The sequence below is a fragment of the Hakea prostrata genome, chromosome 2 (genome assembly GCF_041222555.1).
Source record: "Hakea prostrata isolate BN-2017 chromosome 2, UWA_Hpros_2, whole genome shotgun sequence".
Lineage (NCBI taxonomy): Eukaryota > Viridiplantae > Streptophyta > Magnoliopsida > Proteales > Proteaceae > Hakea > Hakea prostrata.
In genome coordinates this window covers 56,272,827-56,299,527 of record NC_142601.1, presented here as the reverse complement: position 1 = coordinate 56,299,527, position 26,701 = coordinate 56,272,827, and the positions used below count along the sequence as shown (strand labels likewise).

The 26,701-nt window shown below is 35.1% G+C and overlaps 2 protein-coding genes across 2 annotated transcripts; both read right to left on the bottom strand.

Annotated features, from left to right (window-relative positions):
* Nucleotides 1–106: 106 nt before the first annotated feature.
* LOC149025068 (uncharacterized) lies at nucleotides 107–10,223 on the bottom strand. The gene is made up of 5 exons (XM_089143063.1): nucleotides 10,180–10,223; nucleotides 8,100–8,203; nucleotides 7,413–7,581; nucleotides 785–925; nucleotides 107–707 (listed from the first exon to the last, which is right to left on the bottom strand). The coding sequence occupies exons 2-5, from the start codon at nucleotides 8,196–8,198 to the stop codon at nucleotides 418–420; spliced, it is 699 nt and encodes a 232-aa protein (XP_088999189.1). The 5' UTR covers nucleotides 8,199–8,203; nucleotides 10,180–10,223; the 3' UTR covers nucleotides 107–417.
* A 3,666-nt stretch (nucleotides 10,224–13,889) lies between these two features.
* LOC149025067 (uncharacterized) lies at nucleotides 13,890–20,948 on the bottom strand. Its single transcript, XM_089145275.1, has 7 exons — nucleotides 20,206–20,948; nucleotides 19,074–19,381; nucleotides 17,730–18,449; nucleotides 16,624–16,752; nucleotides 16,007–16,210; nucleotides 14,850–15,050; nucleotides 13,890–14,379 (listed from the first exon to the last, which is right to left on the bottom strand). The coding sequence occupies exons 1-7, from the start codon at nucleotides 20,468–20,470 to the stop codon at nucleotides 14,248–14,250; spliced, it is 1,959 nt and encodes a 652-aa protein (XP_089001401.1). The 5' UTR covers nucleotides 20,471–20,948; the 3' UTR covers nucleotides 13,890–14,247.
* Nucleotides 20,949–26,701: the final 5,753 nt, after the last annotated feature.

The following is a 26,701-nucleotide window of genomic DNA, read 5'->3' as shown; positions in this document are numbered from 1 at the left end:
TAGCTAAATATCACCTGTGACCTTTAAACTTCAGATGCAAAATGGAAAAATGGATACCTCTACTTCAGTTGAAAGTATACAGGTTCAAAATTATAAACAGGGCAAGGGTTCCTTGCTCATAACCTCATTCCAGTTCTTCATTCCAGGTTGACAACTGCCTATACAATTATAAGAGGTGATACCAAAAACAAGATATGTACCTTGGACCCGACGAAGCAAAGGCTGGCATAAAGGAAGTTAGGAAGGTACAAGTGCAAAACATTAACTGAAACTCTTTTCTGCAAGTCTAGGATCTGCTAACCAGAAAAATCATTACCTAGCTGACAAAATCCTTTCTGGAGTCACAGTTTGTTTTATGTGCAGATGTTCTTGCAAAGGACCCTAGAGGCTTTTCAGCACCCTCCTTAGGACCAACACTTAGCTTCTGCGACATGTTGGTATTACTTCCTTCCCCCTTCTAGAGTCAGATACATTGGTTTCCAGTTTCTCTGAAAATGTAACTGATCTGCTAAAAGGTTTAATTCTTTTGGAAGGACTACAATCAGATGCTTCCAAATATAATGAATCCTGAATGCGTATTTGTTTTCTTTCATCCCCAGCTTGACTGGGTTGAATTTTTCGAGTTTTAATAGCATCCTCACCAGAAGTTGTGACCCTTGACCAGATCTTTTCATCAGAAACGTGTCCCTTTCTCTTCGATTCTACACCTGTGCCATAAACAAGCTTGTCTTCATCTAACTGATTTGATGAACCACATTTATCCAACATTACACTCAAATGTCACCTTTAACTGATGGATTTGTTTGGACGCCAGGTTTTCCATCTTGTGCCATAGTTACCTCTGCATTTGCCAAGTTTAGCTCGGAAGAGAAATCTGTTTCCCAATTGTCATTCTGATGACCTGTTTTGTTGAAGAAGTTCCTGACTGGAATGAATTCAAGAAGAAATCAGAAGAGATGGAAGAAATTAAACACCCTTAAAAATCAGCAAAAAATTTTTATTACACAATTCTACCACAGGGCATAGCAGAAATGGCAGGCCATCATGGATCCAAGTGTTTCTGCTAAACTCTTTTCGCATGGAAAGTTTCAGGGCAAGACTTTTGCCACACCAAAAAGATTGGTTTTATGTTCTTATATTAGTTTTGCAGACACTGAAGAAAAAGTCCAGAAAGTTCAAAGGACCATTGATCACTGAGGAAGACTTCGGCTGCAAGTCTGATACATATGGGCCCAATAGTTATGATTTGAGAGTCTTAGTGTATTCCTCAAGAGCAAATGTCAACAAATGTACATAATTAAAGTCTCAACAATGCTTACATCTTACGTGCAGAATGAAAGATATAGGTGCTAGTAAAATCCTCAGGAGAAGGGCATACATCTATTTGATCTGGAAATTTGCTTGACATTAATTTTCTTTTAATTTACAATGTGAAATTTTTCATTAATTTTGCAAGCCAAGACACTAATTTTCTAGTAGATCCTTATTTTATTGGAAATACAAGTTGATGTTATAAATAATATTTATTATGGATGTCCATTACCCCAAAGAGATTGTACTTCCAATTGAAGATCTCAATTACCTCAGGATGCAATATTGGTGAAGATCACAACCATCTCATTACACATATTGGCAGTCAATATTTCCATTCTATGCACCTTCTATCTTGGGGGCATCTATCTTTTCATATCAAGAATATCTTTTGTGTTGAATCTATATTGTATTTCCATATCGAGTAGATGTTCCTTCTCTTAATATGTATGCACTCCTAATGATTGTTCGTTGACTCATCTTGTCTTTCTTCTTTGTATCTATATATTTTCTCTTTATTTTATAACCGTTATCCGATTCCCTACATCCGCTCGTATTCGTTTTGGAACGACTATGTATCATTATGTTTTCTATTCCAAAGTGAAAATAATGATCACCTCCTCGCCGTTTTTGTCAATGGAGTTTACCTTGTCCATCTTGATGTAGTGCATCATGATAAGGTATGTGTTTTATTGAATCTAGAATCAATCAAATAATAAGATATTATGTTGCTTTATGATTGTGGTTTTATTTAATGTATATAGTGGCTGCTAGCTTTGCACCACAAATATTGTTAATGCATCTTTGCGATTTGACCGTAATGAATCGTTCTGATGCTGAGTTGAAGATTTGACGTAATGTCCTGCAGATGCACTTGGTTGAAGATTTGAACTATGAATCGTTCTGATCATGAGTTGCAAGATTTGACGTTAATCGTTCTGATCCTGGTTGCAGTTTGCGGTTTCGTAATTCTTATGTAGTTTTTGAAATTAATTCTCTTTTGAAATTATAAGAGAATATTATTCATGAAAATATCTCTTTTCAAGTTTCGATTTGTTGTTACAATAGTAATATTGTAAGGAGTTTTAAGATACTCAATGGTATCATACCTATTTGTGTGAGTAAATATGGACTATTAATGAAAGTCATGAAGCTCATCTTATTAGTTTTACTCCATTCCCTGTGATGCGATTCATAATTGCCTGAAGGCAAATTAAAATTATGATCATGTGTAGAAGAGGATGAGGCAAAGCGGAATAATTACCGTCATTATTATGGAAGTAAATAAGAGAATAATAAGGATTCTCAATATAACAATTCAAGGAGTGAAGATAATATTTGTTACCAATGTGGTATGAAAGTCATTAGACATGTATCTGTCATACTCCACAATATTTAATTAAGCTTTGTCAAGCCTTAATTAAAGAAATAAAAATAATGTGGAGATAAATTAGATTTTCCAAAATCATGATACTTGAGCAATTTTTGCCTATAAAAGGAATGATTTTGATGGCCTCACAGATACTACACATATAGATGCTGCAAACTTCTTTGAAGATAATAGTTAAAGATTTGATTATGTAATTCTTTTCTCTTCAAATCTCATCTCATATGTTAGTTTATCTTAAATTTAATCTTTTTCTTCTATAATTTTTTTTTATTGACTTTCTATATATCTTTTAATATATTTTGTTTCATTTTGATGAAGAATGTGAATATTCTCTTATATGCTGTGACGCATATTATATTGAGAGAAAAATATATATATTTCTCTTATTTGATGATGTGGAAGTTAATGTTCATATAAAATCGATAGTACAACATTGATTGGAAGCTCTGGAAGAGCTAATCTATTATTATCTGGGAGATAAAATTGGCTATGAATAATTCATTATTTTGTAGTAAGTTTCAAAGCTATTTGCCAAAATGATTATCAGATTGAGACTACAAATAATGGTATAAGTAAATATCTATACAAAGGTATTAAATATTTCTCCCAATTTGTACTACGAGAATATCGCATGGTTGAAACACATGCTTGGGTAAATCAAATGAACATTGATTCCAATAATTTTATTATTTGGCATGACCGGTTGGACCATCCCGGATCAAGTATGATGCGAAAAATTATTGAAAATTCAATTGTCATCCATTGAAGAACCAGAAGATTCTTCAATTAAGTGAATTTTCTTGTATTGCTTGTTCTCAAGAAAAAATTATTATTAAATATTCACCAGCTAAAGTTGAGATTGAACATTCTACGTTTTTTTAAACGTATAGAGGGTGAAATATATGGGCCCATTCACCTATCATGTGGACCATTCAGATAATATATGATTTTAATAGATACATCTATAAAGTGGTCACATGTATGTTCATTATGAACTCGCAATTTGATGTTTGCGAGATTGTTTGCTCAAATAATGAGATTAAGAGCATAATTTATGAATTATAAGATAAAGACAGTTTATCTTGATAATGCTGGTGAATTTACATCTCAGGCTTTATGATTATTATATAACAACTGAGATCACAATTGAATAGCCTGTTGTTTATGTTTATATCCAAAATGGTTTAGCAAAATCATTTATTAAATGTCTCCAATTAATAGCTAAACCATTGGTTATGAGAACAAAGCATCATTTGTACGCATCGGGCCAAAAGGTTGTCATAAATTCTCCCTATTACAATTGGCTTATGGTCAGAAGCCAAATATTTCTCATCTTAAAATTTTTGGATGTATGGCTTACGTTCCAATTGCTCCACCACAAACAAAGATGAGTCCCAAAATAAAGTTGGGAATATATGTTGGATATAAATCTCCTTATATAATTCAATATATTGCTAAGGATAGGAGATTTATTTAATGCAATACTTGCTGAGTATTATTTTGATGAATTAGTTTTTCCAACATGAGGGGGAGAGAATAAACAGTTGGAAAAAGAGATTGATTGTATGCATTATCATTATCTCATTAGATCCTCGCTGAGCACTGTGAACTTGAAGTTCAAAGGATAATGCAATAAATATTATAAATCAACTGCGATTTGTGACTTGCTAAGAGTTACTAAATCTCATATTCCAGTGTAAATGCTCCAATTAGAATTGATGTCCCAGAGGACAATCTATCGGTGCAAATGAAATTAAACCACGTTTAAAACGTGGAAGATCAATCGGTTCCAAGGATAAAATCCTAGAAAAGAAAAGGAGCAAATGATCAAGATGATCATAATATGGAGACAATTGATTATGAAGATCCTGAAGACATAACTTTCTATAAAAACCCCAGAAGAGGTTCAGGTACCTGAAAATAATGAAGAGATCTCGATTAGTTATGTCATTGCAGGAAAAAGATGGAACCAAAAAATAAAGTTGTCGACAACATTTTTGTATATTATGTTATTGTTGAAATAATACATCAAGACGAGGATCTTGAATATAAATTTGTTGATAAATATAAATCAAGAAATGATTGGCCAAAATGTAAAGACGCAATTCAGCGGATTGAATTTGCTTGCAAAATAAAGTTTTTGGATATGTAGTCCAACATCCGAAGGTATAAAGCCGTGGGGTACAATTGGTTTTCTCGAAAAATGAAATAAGAAAAAGAATGAAATCGTGATAAATAAATCATGAATTATGGCACAAGAATTTTCGCGATGCCGGCATGATTACATGGAAACATGTTCTCTTGTGGTGGATGCAATCACCTTCAGATATCTTATTAATCTGGCGGATATGAAAATTTTGACATGCGTCTAATGGATATTATTACAGCCTATTTATATGGTTCACTCGAGTGTGAAATATATATGAAAATCCCTGAAGGATTCAAAATGATCAAGCATATAAAAATTTCTAGGAAGTTTGTTCAATAAGGCTTCAAAGATTATCAAGGCATATATGGTAATCTCCTTAGTGGATATTTACTAAATGAAAAGCATAAAAATGATCCAATTTATTATTGTGCCTTTATTAAAGGATATGGATCTAATTTTAGTAAGTATATATGATGATGATTTAAATATCATCGAAACTCTGAAGAGTTTCCAAAAGTAGTAGATTATTTTAAGAAAGTTGAAATGAAAATCTTGAAAAGACAATGTTTTGTCTTGATTTATAAATTGAGCATTTGACGAATGAAATATTCGTTCATCAATCAACTTATATAGAGAATATTTGAAGAGATTTTATCTAGATAAAATACATCCATTGAGTACCCCAATGGTTGTGAGATCGCTCAATATAAAGAAAGATTCATTTCGACCCCAAGAAAACGTGAAGAATTTCTTGGTCCGAGTACTATATCTTAGTGCTATTGGGGCATTAATGTATTTTGCTGATAATACACAATCGGATGTAGCATTTTCTATAAGTGTATTAACAAGATTTATTTATTCTCCAATACGAAGACACCGGAATGTTATAAAACATATATTTCAGTATATTCGAGAAATTATTGACATGATATTAATTTTATGAATGTGGATATCAACTTACTAGTTTTGCGATGCGGGATATTTATCGATCTACATAAAACTAGATCTCAAACATGCTATTTATTTTCAAGTGAATGTTAGCTATTTTATATTTGGTTAAGATCAATGATACAATACATTCATGAAGCATGTAGTCTTCTACTAGAAGAAGGAATTTCGACAATATTATATGAAGATTATGCTGCATGCAAAGCTCAATTGAAGGGATGATACATCAAAGAAGATAGAACGAGCATATTTCACCGAAATTCTTCTTCACTCTTGATTTTCAATGAAATGATGAAATATATGTTTATTGAATTCGCTCAAGTGATAACTTGACGTTTATTTATTGAGGCGTTGCCTACTTCAAATGTTGAGAAGTTGGTATATGATAATGGAATGTCGTATTCAAAGATACTCAATGATGTTATCATCGGGGGAGTAAAATACGTCTGCACTCTTTTCCCTTAACCAAGGTTTTGTCCCACTGGGTTTTCCCGGTAAGGTTTTTAATGAGGCGCTACCAATACGTATTATTTAGATATGTATACTCTTTTTCCTTCACTAAGATTTCTTTCCCACAGGGTTTTTCTTAGTAAGGTTTTAACGAGGTACATTATCTATTGATGGACATCCAAGGGGGAGTGTTATAAATAATATTTATTATGGATGTCCATTACCCCAAAGAGATTGTACTTCCAATTGAAGATCTCAATTACCTCAGGATGCAATATTGGTGAAGATCACAACCATCTCATTACACAATATTGGCAGTCAATATTTCCATTCTATGCACCTTCTATCTTGGGCGGCAATCTATCTTTTCATATCAAGAATATCTTATTGTGTGTAAGAATCATATATTGTATTTCCATATCAGAGTAGATGTTCCTTCTACTATAAATATGTAATGCACTCAACTGAATGAATTAGTTCTGATTGAACTCATCTTGTCTTTCTTCTTTGTATCTAATATATTTTCTCTTTATTTTATAACAGTTGAGAATTATTTACAATAGTTAAATTTTACCCTAACAATATATGTGCTTTTTTCCCATAAGTTGGACTCTGTTAATTTAGTTGCACATTCAAGTATAGGCTGTACTGTTAATTTAGTTGCACATTCAAGTATAGGTTGTACCCAGTGAATCAGTCTTGTTTGAACAAGTCTTGTGCATAAAAAACAAGAGGAAAAAAAAACCTAGGAGATATCTCACTGTTTCAATATTAACCTTTTTATGTTTAAGTTCTCTAAACTATTTTGAGCCTGTTTATCAATCCTACAGGGGTTTCTTGTTCATTATCAGAAATTTGAAAATGGTTTCCCATTTTCAATTAAATTAAAGGAAATTTATCTCACCACATTTAATGAACCTATTAACCTTAAAAGATCTTTTTCTTTTTTCTTGGGGGATGGGGGTGGGGAGACCGGTAAAATTAACTAATTAGTTGAAGCAACATGTAAGACTAGAAAACATGTGAGACCCAAGAGCAGCACATATGGGGGGGGGGGGGGTCAAAATTTGATTACTGGGAGGGCTCTGCATGCTTATACTAAGAATACTAAGAAATAGGTTTCTAACATACGCAATGAAAAAATTGAGGACATACAGAATGTACCTTCAATTCCATTTATGGTGTCCCCAAATACGTCCGATATTTGAGATTTTCCAACATCAAAAGTACGGTAGAAGATATAATCTGCCTTTCTCACTTCCTCCTCAGAAGGTTTAGGATTTCTGCTGTCTTTCGATGTGCAGACAACATTGCATTTGCCAACAAGTACTTCCTGATAAACACTTGGAAAATTCAATAAAGATTGCCATTGTAGCAAATACTAGTGGATTATTCCCGGAACAATTTCATCAAGTCTTAAAATAATAAATGTAATTATTTTTTTCCCTTGATAAGAAATCAATACATGTATTCATGCATGGTATCAAATATTGATACAACAATGATCAATTCCTACGTATTTAAGCACATTGAAGCACAATACAAATAGCATTTACACCTAGCAGGGTAGGTGGAAAGAAGCTTAATTACCAGAGGATTATCATTTAGAAGGCCTTCACCTTTGCCACATGCCAAAAATATCTCATTCTCGAGTGCTACATCTCCTAATTGTATAGGTATCTCAATAGGCCGAAAAAACCATACAACCCTGATGTGCTTTTGATCTTGCGCTTCCCATATTTTCACAAGTTTCCCAATATAAGGCTCAGGATCATTTCGGGTATGCAGATATACGGAGTCATACAAGGAATAATCTACACCATCGTACGTAAATGAGTTGTAGAATAGAACCTCATTATCTGTCCCACCATCTCCACGACTTTCACCCCATTTGAAGTGAGGTTTGTATATTCTATCTGCTGATCTTTTAGAGTGAGGTATTGCTTCCATATCTCCTAGTAGAAGTAGTAAAGGGTCAATACTGTGGTCTTTCCAACTAAAATAAGAAAATTAAGAAAAAAGGAGAGACACAATTTAACAAACAATAATGATAAGGACAAAAACAGAAGAAAAAAGGGGAAGAAAGTAAACTCATAGATTATAATAATGCAAGACATACAAGTTGACCAAAATACAGCAAGGGAAAAGTAAACCCTGGGAAAAAACAAAGAAATCTAAGCTGAATAATGTAAGTGAATAATAAGAGAAGAACACCATCTTCAACTATGAAAGCCCCGGGTCCACAAAAAAAAAATAGAAATTTGAGAATGCTCAAACACACACACACACACACACACACACACATATATATATATATATATATATATATTTAATTGATTTCCTCCAAAAATTACTTCTCAATTTATAGACTCACTTAAAACTCTTGATTTCCAACTAATTGACTCTTGGAAATTGATTTTCTAACTAATTTGACTCTAGGAAAGTCAAAAGTAATTAAGAAACTGAAAATTTTAATGATTCCATAATGAAAATCTAGGATGATCCCTTTTCAAGGCAAACTTCTCATAATCCAAGTTCATAGATCCTAGGAGTTCATTCCATGTTCAGTTCACCCACTTCTCCTTTTTGTATTCCAATATAGGTATGTCCTAAATTACCAAAAATCGTAGCTTATAATAGACCCAAACATTTTTCGATAGTGTTGGAACTAATACGTATATAGAAAGTATAAGACTATAACTAAAACAAAATTATAAGGCGCATTCTTATAGAATTTTTAAAAGGAAAAATATACAGGCCAAAAGTATGAGACTGTAAACTCAAAATATAAGAGTTATTGATTGGTGTGATACATAGTATCCTTGAAGAGAACGGCATCACCATCACACATATCCAATATAAATATGTACATGGGTTGAGTCATACGAAAATGTACTCTCTTTGAAGTAATTGAACGCTCCCTACTCTACAGATCGCGTTGACCTTGGTGTCCTCACCTCTTAAAACAACTCATAGTCACAATGGCATGCATTCCAAAGGTATCTATGAGGATTGTACTCACAAACTCATTGACAAAACACATACTTCAATAGGAAAACCAAGAAACTATAATTGATTTAAAATTGTTGAGCAATTAGGAAACAATTCCTTTTCACTTAGAATTTTGTTTAATAGTCATTCAGACAAGCCTTTCCATAAAATACCTAATGACTATTTCGGCATCTATTGAGAAATAATCTTTGTAAAACACAAAAAACATTTTGAATCACACATTTAAGAATCAATTTTTAACAATTCCAACAAATAGCCACAACCGGAACTATTTAATCATGCAAAAATTCAATGGAAATTGTGAATGCCTTTCTTTAAAGCTTCTCTTCTGTAAGATAGCAGAGCAGCAAAAGAGAATGACAAGGAAACAAATTCAGAGATAAGTAGCAATGCAAAAGAGATTTTGCAGCACGCTTTTCCCAGTAACTAAGCAAGCAATCACAAACATAAGGAAACCTATCTACGAGACGCCATAGTCCAAGTCGATACAAATTTCTCAGAAAAGCACACGCACAGAAGACAGATATACATCAACAACGCTCAAAGTTCAATTAGAAGAATGGTAGCGAAAGACCGGAAGAAGTCCGATTGTAACCGGAGAAAATGAAGTAAGAGAAACAGAGTCACCTGCAAACAGAAACTCTCAAACACAAGAAGCTAACTAGAAAAGCGACCAGAATAATGAAAACTGAGAAAACAGGAAGCAGGAACAAGCATTTAAAGAGCACCAAAGAGAAAGTTCGAAGCTAGCTAAAACACCAAAAGAAGTCCAATATTCCTACTTCCTAGCAAAAAGAAAATAAGAATCACTTCTTAGACTTTAATAAAGAAGCGGCAGCCGGCAAGAATGAGGAAACGGAAAAGCTTACAAGCATAGAAAGCATTGATCATCACATTAATGGAGTGGAAAATATACAACCTATGAGAATGGAGAAGAGCTTCCGTATTGCAGAGAAGAAAACTCCAGAGTGCAGAGTGCAGAGTGCAGAGAGACTCAGCTGAGCTAATAGAAGGCGATAACCTGTACATGCAATAGTGGAATTCTGGAAATTGCAGCGAAATTGCCCTGTTGTACTTTATTTCCTTATGTACTCCATTTATTCCTCTCAGAAGTCAGACCGACGTGGACAGAAAAAACAAAAAAAAAAAAAAAAACAATTGCCACAGACCAGAAAACGTGTTTGACACTTTGACTTGGTCAATTGGGAGACTGAGTTTTCGCCCGCTACATCCTATGTTTCTTGGGAATCCGGATCATCACTCCTTAGGAGAGCACTTTCGATGACTTTACCACCACAAATCCTGTGGGACTCACAAGTAAAAAATAAAAAAAATCACATTACTCAACCCTTGGGTCCCCCGTATTTATGGTGGTAAAGCCGTCGGGTAAGCTAATCTGGACTCGTTGCTTGGCATGTTTAGATTTAACATTTGATTTTGAACAAATTGCACTAACACTCTAAAATGGAAGCTTTAAAACACTGACACCCCATTTTATGTTTAAAAAGCACTGAGACCTTAAAGTTAAATTTTCGTTGGATATATTTGTCAAATTTATCATTAAAACTCTTTCAAACACTGTTTATAATAAAGATATTTTTAAAAATAAACACTAATTTAATTGTTTTCAATGATAAATTTGACAAATAATTCAACAAAAATCTAATTTTGAAGTCTCAGTACGGATGTGAGTTGATGGCCCCTTAGTCCAATGGCATGACTCATGGTCACATTCTTGCACATATGTATGACAGTTATTCTAACCTTTTTCATTTCTTCTATTTTTGTCATGACTAAAATGTTTCACATCTTATTTTGTTATATTTTGTAATTAGGTGAACCTCCTTTGCATTTTTCTGACAATATCTCACATGATATCTTTACATGCTGTTTGTTGTTACTTGTTAGAGATGGCCTTAAACTTTTCACCGAGAAAGGAAACGAATCCTAGACGTCTAGGCTCGATGCCAGATATTCATGTGGGATATATTTTTTCGGTAATCATTCATGTAGATATATATACATACTAAATGTAGTGATGGGAATTTTTACCCATCTCCGCCTAGACTGTTGTATTTTTTTATATAATAAAATAATAAATATTTTTTTTTTTTTTTTTTTTTTTTTTTTTTTTTTTTTTTTTTTTTTTATTTAGTTTTTTTTTTTATATTTAATAGGAATCAAAAGGAAAAAAAAAAAAAAATAAAATATTATTTTTTTTTATTTTTTTTTTTTTTAAAAAAAAAAACCCCCCCACACGTGTACAGTGTATGAACGAACAACAATCCGATGTCTCAAATATGAACATAAGCATTTGAATCCCTACAAAGAGATGCACCCATATGAATAGAGTCAGCATGCTCTGGGGAGAATCAGAAAGTCGTTTTTTAATGTTGAATCCCGTGATGAGTCTGATGACTAGGGAATATCAGTCACCCAGGAAATCACGAAACTCTTAAGTTGAAACTGTCATGGATTGGGGAAAGCCTGCACGGTCAGTTTCTGCAGTTAGGAACCTTGTCAAATCTGATTCCCCAAGTTTGGTGTTTCTGATGGAAACTAAATGTTCTGGTGCGAAGGTTAAGAGAGTACAGAAGTGGCTTAAGTTTGATGGAGTTTTCTTTGTTGAGGTCAGGGGTAATGCAGGTGGGTTAGGCTAACTTTGGCAGAATGAAGTACGAGTGTTATTGAGAATCGGTCAAAGAACATATACACAAGGTTTGCCAGGTGCTAATGGACCTCAGGCTTCCCTTCTCTTTGCTTCCTCTTACAACCAAACAAACCTTGAGACTTCTGATGCACCTCAAGAAGATTCAAACACGTTCAAGCTATGGACAGTAGAAGTAGTTGTTAACCACAAGAAACAATAGGTATCCTACTCATTCCTAACAAGAAAATCGATCAATCATTTCCTTACGAATGAACGACGCATGTTCAAATTAAGTTAGATTTAAGGGTGGAGATTAAATTTGAAGATATCATCTCAACCCTAATATCTAACTTTGGACACATGTTGCTCATCCATAAAGAAACAAATCCATAAGATTGTTTTCACATTTTCCATAAATGTATATGATAATAAATTATACAAAAATCAAAAAAAAAGAAGAAGAAGAGTATATAATGATAAATCGAATCCTAGATGGAGGACAAAGCCAGTACCAACTCGTGGAAAACAAAATCCAAATTCGACCAAATTGATTATTTTCCCTTCACTCATGATGAGAGAAACTCTTAAACCACAACTAATTGGAATGAGGAAAAAAAATCTTAGGCGTCCTTATATAGAAGCACTTTAAATGAAGAGGTGATCTTTTCATCATGGGCGGCACTAGGTTGGTTCTTAACGTAAACGATAAATTATATATAGACTCTTTGGATTTTGAATCTATTACATCTACTACCTTAAGAAAAAAAATTAATTACAGATGTCTCCCTGCTGTTACGTATTGGGGTTAAATAATAATGTCATCGGTTAACAAATATATCAATTTTACTCTTCTTTTTTCTAGTGTCCTTTAAAGGGCAAATTATATATAGATTCCTTAGATTTTAAATCAATTACATCTATTATTCCTGGAGAAAAAAAATTCAATGACAAATGTCCCTTGTTGTTAAGTGTTGTTAATGATAATGCATTACACTAATCTAAAAGTAGTATAAAAATCCCTAAAAACATAATAAAACTGAGAAACTGTGACTTTATTTTCAATCACTGAAGACTTCTCCATAAAAATAAAAAATAAAAAACAATTGTGTTTATAAACTCTTTCAATTTTTAGAAGAAATAAGGATAAAATAAAATTTTAATATATTTGTTAATTGATGACATCATCATTTAAACCCAACAATGTAGCATTTGTAATTGATTTTTTTAAGAATAGTAAATTTAATTAATTCAAAATTCAAGGATTCTATATGTAATTTACCCTTATTAAAAATGATTGAGGCCTAACCAACGGGGTTTGGTCCAAGTGGTAAGCAGCTTGGTTCAATTAAGCAAGGTTCCGGTATCGAATTCTTGTGGATGCAAAAAATCCTCGCTGGGAAACTCACCCACTACAGCCAGGTGTGCGACGCGGGTCGAACCACCGGTTTATAAACCGGGGTAGGCAAACCAAAAATAAAAAAATTAAAAAAAAATGATTGAGGCCTTCAAGCATTGGATCCTGAATAAAGTCTTGTTAATGGTCAAAAACCAAATTGGCCATGCTAGAATTTATTTTTATTTTTTGAGAATAGAGGTTCATTTGGGCTAGTTTGTACGCACCTCTCGACTACATGGAGAGAGACTTTAATTAATATGTAGTCCATAAGTGTTCAACCCACAACCTTTCTGAGAAGTATGAATCTTACCACTCTACCAACCCAGCATTTACAAAAAAAAAAAAAAAACAAATTAGAGAATACATTACTGACAATTAACTTATGGCATATGAATCGGACTAGTCTACAAGTCTTGGGCTGAGTTAGATTTTCATTCTTGGAAATATTTTCTGCCCCTAGAACGCGTTCTTGAGAATGAAAAGGCCAATGGGGGCAGATAGACAAGAGGGGCTTCAGAATGTGTTCTAGATGCAGATACCATTCCAAAAATGCAAACCAAACACTGGCATAGATGAGCTAAGTCATGAAACAAGTCTTGTTTCTATCAAAAAGAAAGAAGAAAAAAAAAAAAAGTCATGTTACAATTCACGCATTGATTTAATACCAGATAAATATACAAATACAAGATATTCCACTCTATTCGTGGAAAATCACAAGACACCCAAGATATCAAAAAGAAGACCAAGAACAAAAAAGAGAAAACTGCACATCAGAGCTCCAAAAACTACTGAGGGACTGGCTCTGATATAACACATAAAAAATACGCTATTCTCTTGGTTTAAAATGGGGAAAGAGAGAGAGAGAGAGAGAGACCAGCTGCGACTAATACACAACACAAATGAGCATTCGGGAAAAAGGAAAGAAAAAAAAAAAAAAGAACCTAGTGTCTTTGTAGAGTATGATGCTGGACAGGGTATAACAGTCTGGTTATGAAGGGTGACAAAGCCGCCAGTAATGTTTTGGGGCACTCCTCGTGCGGAAGATGGCCACAGCCTGACACCGCTACCAGTCTCTGCATGAAAATAAATATAACAACATTAATTAATACAACCCAATGCCAATTATGATGTATGAATCTATAGAATTTGACAGCCACGTCTGCCTAATTTCCCTCTCGAATCCAAAATCCTAGCAAAGACTAAATCTACTGCAATTCTATCATGCACAGAACCTAGTTATCAAAGTTAAAACACAAAAGACAGAGACCAACAAATAGGCATTTGTTGACAATGAAAAGGAGAAAAAACTTAACAGGTGCTTCGTCAGTTAAGTATAACATTAGGAAGATTCTGCCACCTGATGTCTGTGAGCCGAATCTCCTATGTTAGCCTGTCCTGGCACACATACACATTCCTCTGCCTTGAGCCAGGACACTCCAACACTCACATTGGATTGGGGGTGTTTGGTTGAGGAGGGAGAGTGGGAATTTCTTAATTTGACTCCAAAATGATAAAAAGATAACAATGGGATGAAAACACTTACAGAATTTATGAGATTTGAAGCCATTAATTGAGCAGATTTAAGTGAGACAAGGGCATCCTCAGCCCCAGAAACAACCAAAACTGGCAGGTCTTTAGCTGCTTGTAGCAACAACGCAGCTTTTTCTGATGGAAAGACTGTTTCATATGACAGTCTACCAATCTCATGAAGTGCTTCATCCCAACCTTCAATGCATAATGGTGCCTGTCACATGATTAAGTTGTCAATCAGGAATCCATATCTGACCAACTCGTACTGCAGATAATTGCTTGGATTTTACTGATTTTTGCCACACTGAAATACTAAAAAGTTGAATGTGCAAATTAAAGAGACGCTATCAGAACCAAATCATCAATTTATCCCAGTAAAGAAAAAAACCATTAGATACCCAGTTGTTCCTTTTAATGGATCTGCATCCACTCCAACTCCCCCAACCTCATAGAGGCAGGGGTGGACCCTGCACTGGGCAGAGCTGTCACTTTACCTGCCTGTCGGAAGGGGTTTTTTTTTTTTTTATTTTTGGGGGGGGGGGGGTTGGGGGGTTGGGGTTTGGGCAGGAGGTTGGGATGGGCAAGGAGTTGGAGAGGATCCTCATCCGGCAGCTAATTGTAATTCAAGCAATGACAACATTGAATAATCTGTTCTCCACCTACTGTTTATTTTTGTCCCCTCCCACCCTCACCACTCCTTCCACCCCCCACCCACCTCCTTCTTTGTTCCTGGCAGGATTCTTTCCTTCAAGACCATAATTTGGCCCTAACCATGTAACCACAAGAGTGCGGAAGCTAAGGAATTCATTTTATTCCCCTTCGTTCTGAAAGCAGCTGAATAGAATTTACATGGGGTTTTCAAAGAAACCAAATATTACTAAGCGTAAAAAATTGAAATTTTCAAATAAAAAAGTTTGCAAATGAATTATTGACCACCACCATTCTTCCCCAACACCACTCCCCCCACCCCAAAAAAAAGAAAAAGAAAAGTAAATGAAATGTATGTTTTTCATCAAAATACTTAGCAACTTAGCAATTCCTGCAGTAACTTAAATTATACATGATGAAAAATAAGTTCTGGAGAATTCCAAAATGCTGAATAGTCAACTTCCAATCCTGAGAACTTTCAGTTGAGTAAATAACTTTTCTAATCAAAATAAATAAACCAACCTTGTAGAGGCTCAAGACCTCTGTGGTTAACTTTGTTGAATCATACCATGCTTGTCGATTAACCACTTGAATTATCTCAGTTCGTAGTAGAGGACGGATTGAATATTTCCTTCCCAGGGAAGTACGAAGAAGAATCCTAGCAAAAGCAGGAACAAGTTGTCTTGACAAGCTGACACTGAGAAGTACAATGCCCTTGATCTCTATCTGGGAGACGCAGGAAATTCATGAATACAGTAATCAAGGAAATTAGAAAGAGATCATCAAAGTATTATGATAAAAAACTGACACCATCTATGGCTAATTTCATAACTTTGAAACGTAATAGCTTCTCCTTTGCTTAATTATCACCCAACCCAATAAAAAATAATAATAATAACAAAACAACTTGAAGCGGACTTCATGTTAGAGATACTTGTGGAAGCACTAGCACTTTGATAACTGAATCAAATCGATAACAAGAAGAGCAACAACTAGAGGTCTACCTAATTGAGGCGTCACAGCTGAAAATAACAGCCATATGGTCTTCATGGAAGCTATTTGAAAATTGTATCTAACAGTATTGTGTTATGCTTGCCAGAATGTTCACCTAGTACTAAAAACCTAACTAGCTTACTCACATGAACCGAATTTGCAGATGCCTTAACTTTTTGAGCTGCTTTCAGAACAAGAAGGCCACCATCATCATGACCAACAAGTACCACAGAAGAAAAACCCATCTCCGAACAGAAAGCAAGGAGCAGGTCAACCTGGTAGCATAATAATAAAAAAAATGAAAATCACGTCTGACAAACATGCAATATACAATACAGAATTTGGAGTTGGAAAACCTTCTGGAACAGGCCAACTAGTAAAGAATCATAAACAGTGAAAAAAGCAGCAACAAACCAATCCAGTAACTGCCAAAAAACAAAGACATTTACAATTCACAAAACTCTTCAAGGTTCTCATTATTAACGGCAATATGTCTCAGTCCACCCACATTACAGTTTCAGATTTATCATTTAACTTCTTCTTTTTTAACTACTTTACACTTACCTAATAATTAAGATTCTTAAAAATTGTAATACAAGAACAATTTGAATCTTTTCAATCGTTTCAGTTTTGACTGTATCCTGCAGTCCTCAGACAGCACACAGGCCACTTAAAAGATGAAACTTTGTCCTGTAATATAACGTCATCCTGAGTGATTCATTTCAGCTCCACAGTTTCTTTCCCTGAATGAAACTTCAATCAATAAAGTGTCCTGTAGGCTGCAGGTATCTTTTGGTGGTGAAAATTTATTTAGTTTATTGAAATAATAAAATCAACAGGGCTATTGATGGTGACATTTTAAATACACTGAAAAAACAATAAGCAAGTCTTGCTAGAACTTTATTAATATTGTGTATAATTAGTATCATCCAGATGGGCATAAATTGAAGAAATGGACCTAGAAATCCTGGTTTAAGACAGGTTCCAGGAAAAGACTTTCTAGCTGGAACTTCACATCTTTAATTTTCTATTAACAACTGTCCAATATTCAATTAACAACACAATGATGGAGTACAACTCAAAAGCACAACTTTTTCTATCAAGCACACCCCAACATTTAACAGAACAGAATTAACCTTACTATAGAGACACAGACAATGCTCATTAATTAAATAAGTTAGCGTTGCTCTTCCTCCTAACCTCCTATGCAAACACGTACACAATAAAATGAAAGCTGGAAGTAAGAAATCACCTGAGTTTCAAGCTTGTAAGGATTTGGCAATTGCTTTTCCTCCCACTCCTTCCTGCGTGGCCGAGAAGTTAGTCCCCAGCCAGGCCGATCAAAAGCAGCAACTGTGCAACCAACCTGTCTTGCGAGCACTCCCATTACATGCCTCCATGAGAAAACACCTCCACCAAATCCATGCACCAGAACAATGCCAAACTTCCCAGTTCCATCCACATCCCCAACCAACCTCCCGGGATTTGACAGGCCTCCATCATCCAGGCTGAAAACAGGAATTTCTTTGGATGAATAAATTGGTGATGTTGCAGAACCATCTAATAACGGATCATACAAAAATGAACTGTGGAATTGGTTGCTAAAGCTCCGGTGATGATGATATTGGACTCTTGATGGAACAGTTTGAGGTGGCCTGTCAAATTTAGGCCTTCCTGAGGTCATTCTTGGTGAGCTGCAATGGGGATTAGGTTGAAGAAAGGTAGGGGATGCTAAAAACTGGGATGAGGGTTCAGACCGGCTGAGCTTGTAATGAAGCATAAGACCTTGGCAGGCAATAAATAAACTGTCAATATCTGCCAGTAGTCTCACTGGAAGTTCTCTTTCATCACGAGCTACACCCAAAGGTTTTCTCCATGTTTCACTTTCACTTTTTGGGGTTCTCCCTGAAGAGGGTGTGGGAGATCGTGGAACCTTCTGGAAGCCAGAAAAAACATTCTTGCTGGATAAAACCTGTATTTTATAGACCCAACAGTCAGATCAGCAAACTGTGTTCTATAGATTCACCATTCTGATCACCAAATTGGGCGGACAATACTATTTTATATCCATGGAAATACATCTAGAACAAATCCTCCATAATACATCTATAGCACCAAGCACACTTATATCTGGTAGATTAAAATGTAATAATCGACAAGAACTAAGTGTATGCCCCAGTAAGAGTGTAGAAAATGGAATTAAACTCAATATCCTGTCACTTCGAAATAGGAAGATAATACATGTTCTGTTATTCTCTACCCAAAAATTCTTGAAGGACAAAATGTAGTATGACAGGAGATGGAAGAATGGATGATTATAACAACAGGTCATCGTTACTGGGGCCTTGCTACATTAATCCATCCCCTCGATTCAGCTGTATTCAAGGTCATACTTGAGACAAAGCCTAAGCGATGCATCTCTTTCTGCACTACTGTTCTGAAGTTCATTTTAGGTGAACTCCACTCTTTTATTTCCCTTAATCTGAATCACATAACTCCTCTGTACCAGAGAATCAAAAGAACTCCATCGAAAGAATATACGATCATAAAAATAAAAAAAAAAAAAATAAAAAAAAAGTCTCAACGAAAAACTCACTGCTTCTGGGTCGAATCTGTGAAACAGGAGCTTTCTCCTTGCTTTGTAGCTGGTTCTATAAGCTGCCACAACATGGCCAAGAGCAAAGACTAATGAAGAAAGGAACAAAACAGGCATTCCCCAAGATTTCTTTAAATGAAGCTTTTGCCTTGCCGGGGAGGAAGAAGTTTCATCCTCAAGTTTGGAAGTTGCAGTGAAAATGCAACCTTTTACTAATAGGACAAGTACTGAGACAAAGGAGCAGAGAGTTGTTGTTCCAAGATAAGGCCCATGAGAGAGCCCTGGGCCATCACAGAAAGAATAAACACCTGCGTAAAAAATCCACTCAAATTACTCAACAGGCATTTGCTAATACAGTGTTACAAGGAAGTTAGAAGTAGAGAAGAGGCATCAACATTTTCTTGTATCAGATCAGAGGACACAATGTTACATTTAAAAAATTCTATGAACGCTGGAATTGTGTAAATTGTGTGATACTACCTGTATTAACAGAAGAAAAAGAAAACAGAAGTTATCATGTTTTTTGGGCAAAAAAGAAGTGATCATATTAATTCAGGCTTTTCCCTGAATATGTTATCTCTAATGAAGGAAAATTTAGAAATATATTTGAGTTCTCTAACAGTAAAAACTTTTTCTGCTTTGGGGGCTTAAACTCGACCACTCTTTCCTATAGTACATTTTCTTCTTCCCTGCTGCACTCCTTTTTTTTTTTTTTTGTAGATTCCCTGTTGCACTTCACAAAATTCAGCGATGGAGGAAGCAATCTTTTCATAACTTCAAAACAAAATCTGTAACAATTTCTGCGAATTTTGGAGAAAGGACTGTTATTTTCTAAACGGAAGCATACTTTTCTGATCGGAAAACTATTTCTCCACGAAGCCTCAAATGATCATCAATTTGACCTATGAAATTCAGCCTCCATTTATTTACCATTTATCAGAACTGCCCGCAAGAAAATTTTCCCACGCACGAAAATTGGCGTTCCAAAGCTGAGCTTTGCGGAAAAAAGGGGGGCGGGGGCTAATTTATTGCAAAATTCCCTTCAGCTAAACGCTTCCCGGTCTAACAATTCCGATATTGAATTGAAGGAAGCATATTAACATCAAAAGAAGAATAAGTAGATGATTCGTACAGGTTATCAGGAGAGATCTGATGATCGAAACAAGGGGAATATCCACGAGAGAACTTCTGAATCCGTATCTATGCAAATGCTCTTTGAAGCTATAGCATCCAACACACGTAAAGCTCGAAATCAAAACACTAAGAACTAATATATCCCCAAAAGCGACAAGCACAGGGGCCGATAGAAACAGAAGTGACACTACCATCGTCAACACGAAGAAAACCGTCCGTATACATCTTCTTATCCTCTCGACAAATCCTTTTCCCGTAGCCATAACCAATGTAAGCGTTAGCTACCTCCGGGAAAAGCCAGAAACAGATCTATCTTCTTTTCTCCCTCAGATGATCAAACTCATGATCCATGTTCCCAGACCACCAGTCAAGTGGGGCATTGAAATGAAGATCGAGATGAAACCCTAGATGATGGCTTGATATGAGAACCATCTTCATTTCCCGGTGGCTTATCAGCCATTATACGGCTAGTAATGCGACAATGGCGGTTAGAACCAGATACTTAACTTTGCAAAGAATTTGTCGCAGTCGCCATGGCTAGGGTTTCAGAAGATTGATGAACCGAATTCAAGGAAATATTCTTATCTTCTTTCTTGCTCCCTCTTCCTTGCCTTTCCCTTTAGAAGCTAACATGTACCAGAAGAAAGGGAGACAGACTGGTTCCTATCGGACGTGTTTTTCTCTCTGTCTTAGTGTCTGTCTTCCTCTCTGTTTCACCTAAAATTTGAAGTTGTAATTTTCCTTTTTGTCGAAGAAAAACTGTATTTAAAAGCATAATTAACTCACAGTCCACTTTCTTCATTACACCTGTGAGCTACCTGGCACGAATTTTCTCATGTTGACGATACTACCCTTTGGGTGTTTAGGTAATTTTGCGTAGTTCAAGGCTGACAGCAAGACAGGAAGACAGGTAGGTTAGGTTAAACCGTTGGAACACTTGTCGAAGGGCGAGTTTGTCTGGTTGGGAAATAGAGAGTGGAGGGGGGTCTAAAGTGTAATTTCGCGAGGTAGGAGGAGACCAAAGGAATTAAAAGTTAAAGGGAGATCGCGACCGTTAAGATGCCAGGGTTTGGGGGATTGGTAGAGGATCATGGTCGGGACCAAAAACCTGAAAAATACGCAAGGGTCACATCGGAATTGCTCGTTGATGGCTAGGTGGGCCCATTAACCCTTGAAAAGAGACACGTGGAGAATAGTGTTAGGCTTCATCGTGCCTAGAAAAGATTCCTTAAGAAGAAGCGGGAATTGCCGTTGTTAAACGCGGCAATGAAAAGGCGGGAATGGCCGTAACGGTCAGATTTTTGCCTGCGTCTCTCTTGGAATCGCTAGGTTCGAAGAAGAGTTTGATCATTTTCAGTCTTGGGGCTGTTTCTCATTAGTCAGAGCTGAATCGGTTGTTTCGGCCGATATGTTATTCGACCGATACAGGAAAAGTTAATATGATTTGTAATTTTGCTTAAATTTGTTATTATATATGATGATATTCTTTTATAAAAATTATCATATATGAAGGTTACATTAAGATAAATATAACAAAACTCTACTCAATATTGAAGGAGATGAGGTAAGTCATAGAATTGGAATCTTTTAATATATTCTTAAAAAGTTAATTTCTTCAGGGTTTAAATATAGTTGGACGGTTGTAAAATAAATCCAACCATTGTTTTATTGAATTAAATCTGAACCGCTTATAATGCGCAATTCTTATTTAATCCTACCAAATTTAATGGTAGGATTTCTATGAGCGTTCAACCAAGTAATTTACACCTTTTTTTTTTTTTTATATTTTGGTAAAAAAAATATAATTTGTTATCAAACTCAGTTTTGTTAACCACTACAGAGGAATAGGTTGGGGTCATCTCTGGTTCTGTAAAATACATTTATGTTTGTTGGGTAGAAATTATTATGTAAAATATATAAGATGAACTGCAAGAGGAAAAAAAAATTCCTTGTGTCAAGTACAAATTGAATCTATATTTCTTAAAGGTATTGTTACTAAATTGCTAAAATGAACTACAAAAATTAACTAAAATTACGTACACAAGAAACATTATCTGGATTCAATAGATAAGTTGTGTCACCATCTTTCACAAACTTGTGATTTCAGCGTCAAATTAATGGTCCTGGTAGTTCAACTGCAACAATTCTTCATCGGTCTGCTTTACACAAAGAAGATTTTAGATTAGTCTATTGTATCATGCTAAGTATATAAAATATTTGTTATGGTTCATGAATAGTATGATAGGGGCAGGTATAATAGCACTCTTAACCATCTAATATGAAAATACCTTTTAGCTAAGTGGTTACTAATCATCCTTGAAAAAAAAAGAAACTGATCAACAAAAAAGTTTGTTTTAAATTATATATTAATCTAGTGTTTTAAAACTTCGATAATATACGGGAAAAAGTGAGTTTGAATCTAAAGCATACTCTACGCCTAATGCTTCCAAGAATTGATCAACCTTTGGATTCGTTCAAAATATATGGGCTGATGAGATTAGGAAGCAACCTTCGAAGGCTAAGTCAAAAATTGAATCACCACAGAGGTCTAGCTGGTTGCAGAGCTTAATTGAAAATGATAATGGAAAGAAACGATTTAGATAATTTTGTTTTGTGTTGTACTTTAGTTTATATAGGGTTTGTTGGGTTTGGGTGTCTTGTATTTTGTGGGTCCATGTAATTATGGTTTTTATTGTATTTGTAATTGAAATAGGGTTTGGGTCAATTACTAGTAATGGGGTAAACATGTAATTACATTGGGATTAGGGTTTTAGGTTTCCTTATAAATAGTATCTGTGGGATAACCTATATGTATCAATCTGTGTAGGAGATTGGGAAATCAATCCTGTAGGGGATTGGAAAACCCATCATGAAGATAAGGATTGAGAATAAGGATTGGGGACAAGTAAAGGATAGCACTTTGTGGGTGTGAGAGTGGTGTGTAATTTCCTGGAAAAAGTGAAACTTCTTTTCTCTCGTGTGGACGTAGGCAGGGTTTTGTCGAACCACATTAAATTCCTCTTGTGTGCTTTGCTTGTATTCTTCTCTGTTCGTGGTTGTGCATCCATTATCCCTAACAGGGTTTACCTGTTAATCTTAAGCGTTAGATTCATTCATAGTTCTCCTTCGTGGCCGATCGTAAGGTTTCCCTCCCCCTCCCCCTCAATCTCAGTTAGTTATAGTTTTCATATAGAGTACAATCACCTATCCCGAATTTAACTGGATCACGTCTCTTTCTATTAGGGGTGCAAGTTTGCCCTTGACAGCTTTGACCCGAATAGGGCTTGGGCTCAAGATTTTGGCCTTGAAGGTGAATTGAAGCCAAAATATTCTAACCCTAATTAACTAGGTCAAGGACAGGCTTGAGATTACTCTTTGGCCCGCCAGGCATATTCCGACCTATCCTTGTTTTTTGACCTGACCCTAGCCTTGATTTAGGCCCTAATTCAGGCTTTAATTTTGTCCCTGATGCTTGGATTCGGTTGTAATTTTGTCACCTCAACAAACATGCTGATTGATGTTTGAATCTAAGATCAATTATCAACCATTATATAAGTAAGTATTTTACTGAGGTGGCATAACTACAGGCCTAAACTAAATTCTACTACAGGCGTAAAATTGAGTTGAGAAAAACGTATTGAAGATCAATAAGAAACGAATACTAGAAGAAGCTAGATACAAAGGAGGACCGTAGAGATTAAATCAGAAGACTATAATCTCTATCTCAGAAGTCAGAATCCTAAATCATTATACTCTGACGTTCCACCACTTATTTTCATTTCTGGCTATATATAATGCGACGTGACAACGTGTAATAGGAGATCCATACAGTCCTAACCCTAAAAGAAAGGATCAAAAGGCATCCACTTGCAGGCCAGAGCGAGCCTTTAAAGTTTCTGATCAGATTCTCATCGCGCGCAACCCCGCAGGCATGTTAGCCCAGGATTTCTCTTTGGCATTCCATCAAACATGCCACGTACAAATAATGTCTGTGCCTTGCACACACTTGAGAGCATCACTCCACACTCTTCACGTGCCTAACTTGTGCCACAACGAGTCTGCCACCTTCTTTCTCCTCTATATAAGAAAACAAACCATACAAAGCTCATTCCAAGTTTCCAACAACAAATTCTGAAACAATGCTCCACATTTCAGTGTTTGGTGGTCCATTTGCTTGCAAGAACCATGCAGATGGAGAAGGTGACAACAATGAGAGGGACTACAACTGTGAACCTGCTACATATATAGAAGGTGACGGCGACGACGATGATGACGACGATGGTGATTATGATTATGCTCCCGCTGCATGATTAAGGCTAGTCTTTCTTTAATTAGTAGTAATGAATCCCAAGTTTTGCAGTTTCCAAGGTGTATGTTTTATGTGTTTGCTGTGAGGTCTGTGAGAAGACATTGAGGAGAAGACGAAGACTGGTGAAGAGCGTTTGTTGTGTACATTGTCTTAAAACGTTATATATGAGATACCTGCAGATTTTGTTTTGGTGATGTAACTATGATTCTCAGTTATTTTATCATATCATGCTGTTAGCTTCATGATTAATACTAGAGCTTCCAAAGCATTCTGGTGCACTATTCCAAATATTTATCTAGAATTAGTTTAGAAAATCTTCGGAAATCAACAAAATCGATTGCAAATTATTGAAAGAAAGGGGAAAAGAATCAATTTTTCCTGGGTAAAGAAGCATAATAGTGTTAAAATTTTGAGCAAATTGCACTGGCAGTCTGGCACCTCAAAATGGAGGCCTTAAAGCACTGACACCGCTTTTTATGTTTAAAAAGTATAAAGACCCCAAAGTTATATTTTTATTGGATATATTTGTCCAATTTTTCATTGAAAACCTTTAAAACACTATTTATTATAAGAATGTTTTTAAAAAAATTAACATTGATTTAACTGTGAAAAATTGGACAATATATCCAATGAAAATCCAATTTTAGGGTCTCTGTGCTTTTTAAACATAAAGTGGGGTTGTCAGTGCTTTAAGACCTCTATTTTTGGGTGCCAATGCAATTTGCACTAAATTTTTTTCTTTTTCGAGCGCACATTGGCTTCAAATCTTTAACATTTGACAACAAAAGAACAAAGAAGGAATATTTATGGTAACACACAGGCCCATTGGCCCATAAAGAGAACAAATTTCATCAACAAGGGGTTAATCAATTACAGAGTAATAGAGACACAATCTCAGAGAGAGCTCCAATTATAGCAGTCTGAAAAATTGTCTATTACACATGTAAATCTAAACTGATGTCAAATTTTCTCTTCGTTCATGATGAATCTATATACATGGAGACAGTATTAACAATAATAAACGAGAGATCTACATTATTGAATTATTTATATATAATATACAAAAATAACTAAGTTACAGAAATTATTTATTACAAATTACATTTTTCTTGGTGGGTTGTAATATATTGTAAAATAACACAAGATGCGAATATGCATTGAAATTCCTTTTTTGTTAATAAAACATTTAAATTACTTAATTAGTTCAAGCATCAGACTCTGAAGTTCAAGGAGATGGGGTGTCCTGAGGGTGGTTGCCCCTCTCTGAGATTTGGGTTTTTCTCAAATCAGAGTGGATGATTCTGAAATCTAACAACCCTTCTCTCTTCTACCCAAAAAAAAACATTTAAATTACTTAATATTAGAGAAAAAATGGGCAGCCAACAATGAGTGAAAGTAATAATACGGTTGTGGAATAAAATTATTATTATTATTTCCAAAATGATATTTTTATATAAGGAAAGATAACTATTTTATATATTCATAGCTTCACCCCTGATTCTAAGAAGATTCGAACTTTTGACTTTATAATATGATGTTTTGGGATAGGAGTTAAAATATCTGAATTTTGTCCACATAAACGTAAGTGGTAATAAATCTTCACCCTTAATAAAATATACACTCCACACCCTTGAAGTGTGTAACCATACTTTCAACCAAAAAAGAGAAAAGTTCAATCTCACCCTTTAAATTATCCTCTAATATTAACATTATCCCTTGAGTAATCCAATTTATCAATCAAATTACCTATCACTAATATTGTTTGTCGTAGTTAATTTTTTTTTATTGTTTTCCAATATTTCTCCCATATACTAAGTTTAAAACACTATTATTAACCACACATTCCAAACTTTGTATGGATTTATGGGGGGGGGAGGAGATTTTCATCTCGTAAGTGTAGAGACAGATTAAGAACAAGTGTGACGATATTTACACAGCAGCTTGGTTTTAAGGAATAATTCAAGGAGTTGCGCTAAAAAGTTTCATGAGAAAATGTGAGACCCACACCAATAGACGGAGATCTCTTTCAACGAATCTAAACCTGTGTTGCAGAGGCAAGGTTCAACTCTTACTAATGACATATGTAATATTATATTCTGATCTGGTCATCATTTTAATAAACCAATTCATTTATTTATCCAAAAAATAATAAAAAATAATAAAATAAAATCGAAACATGTGGACC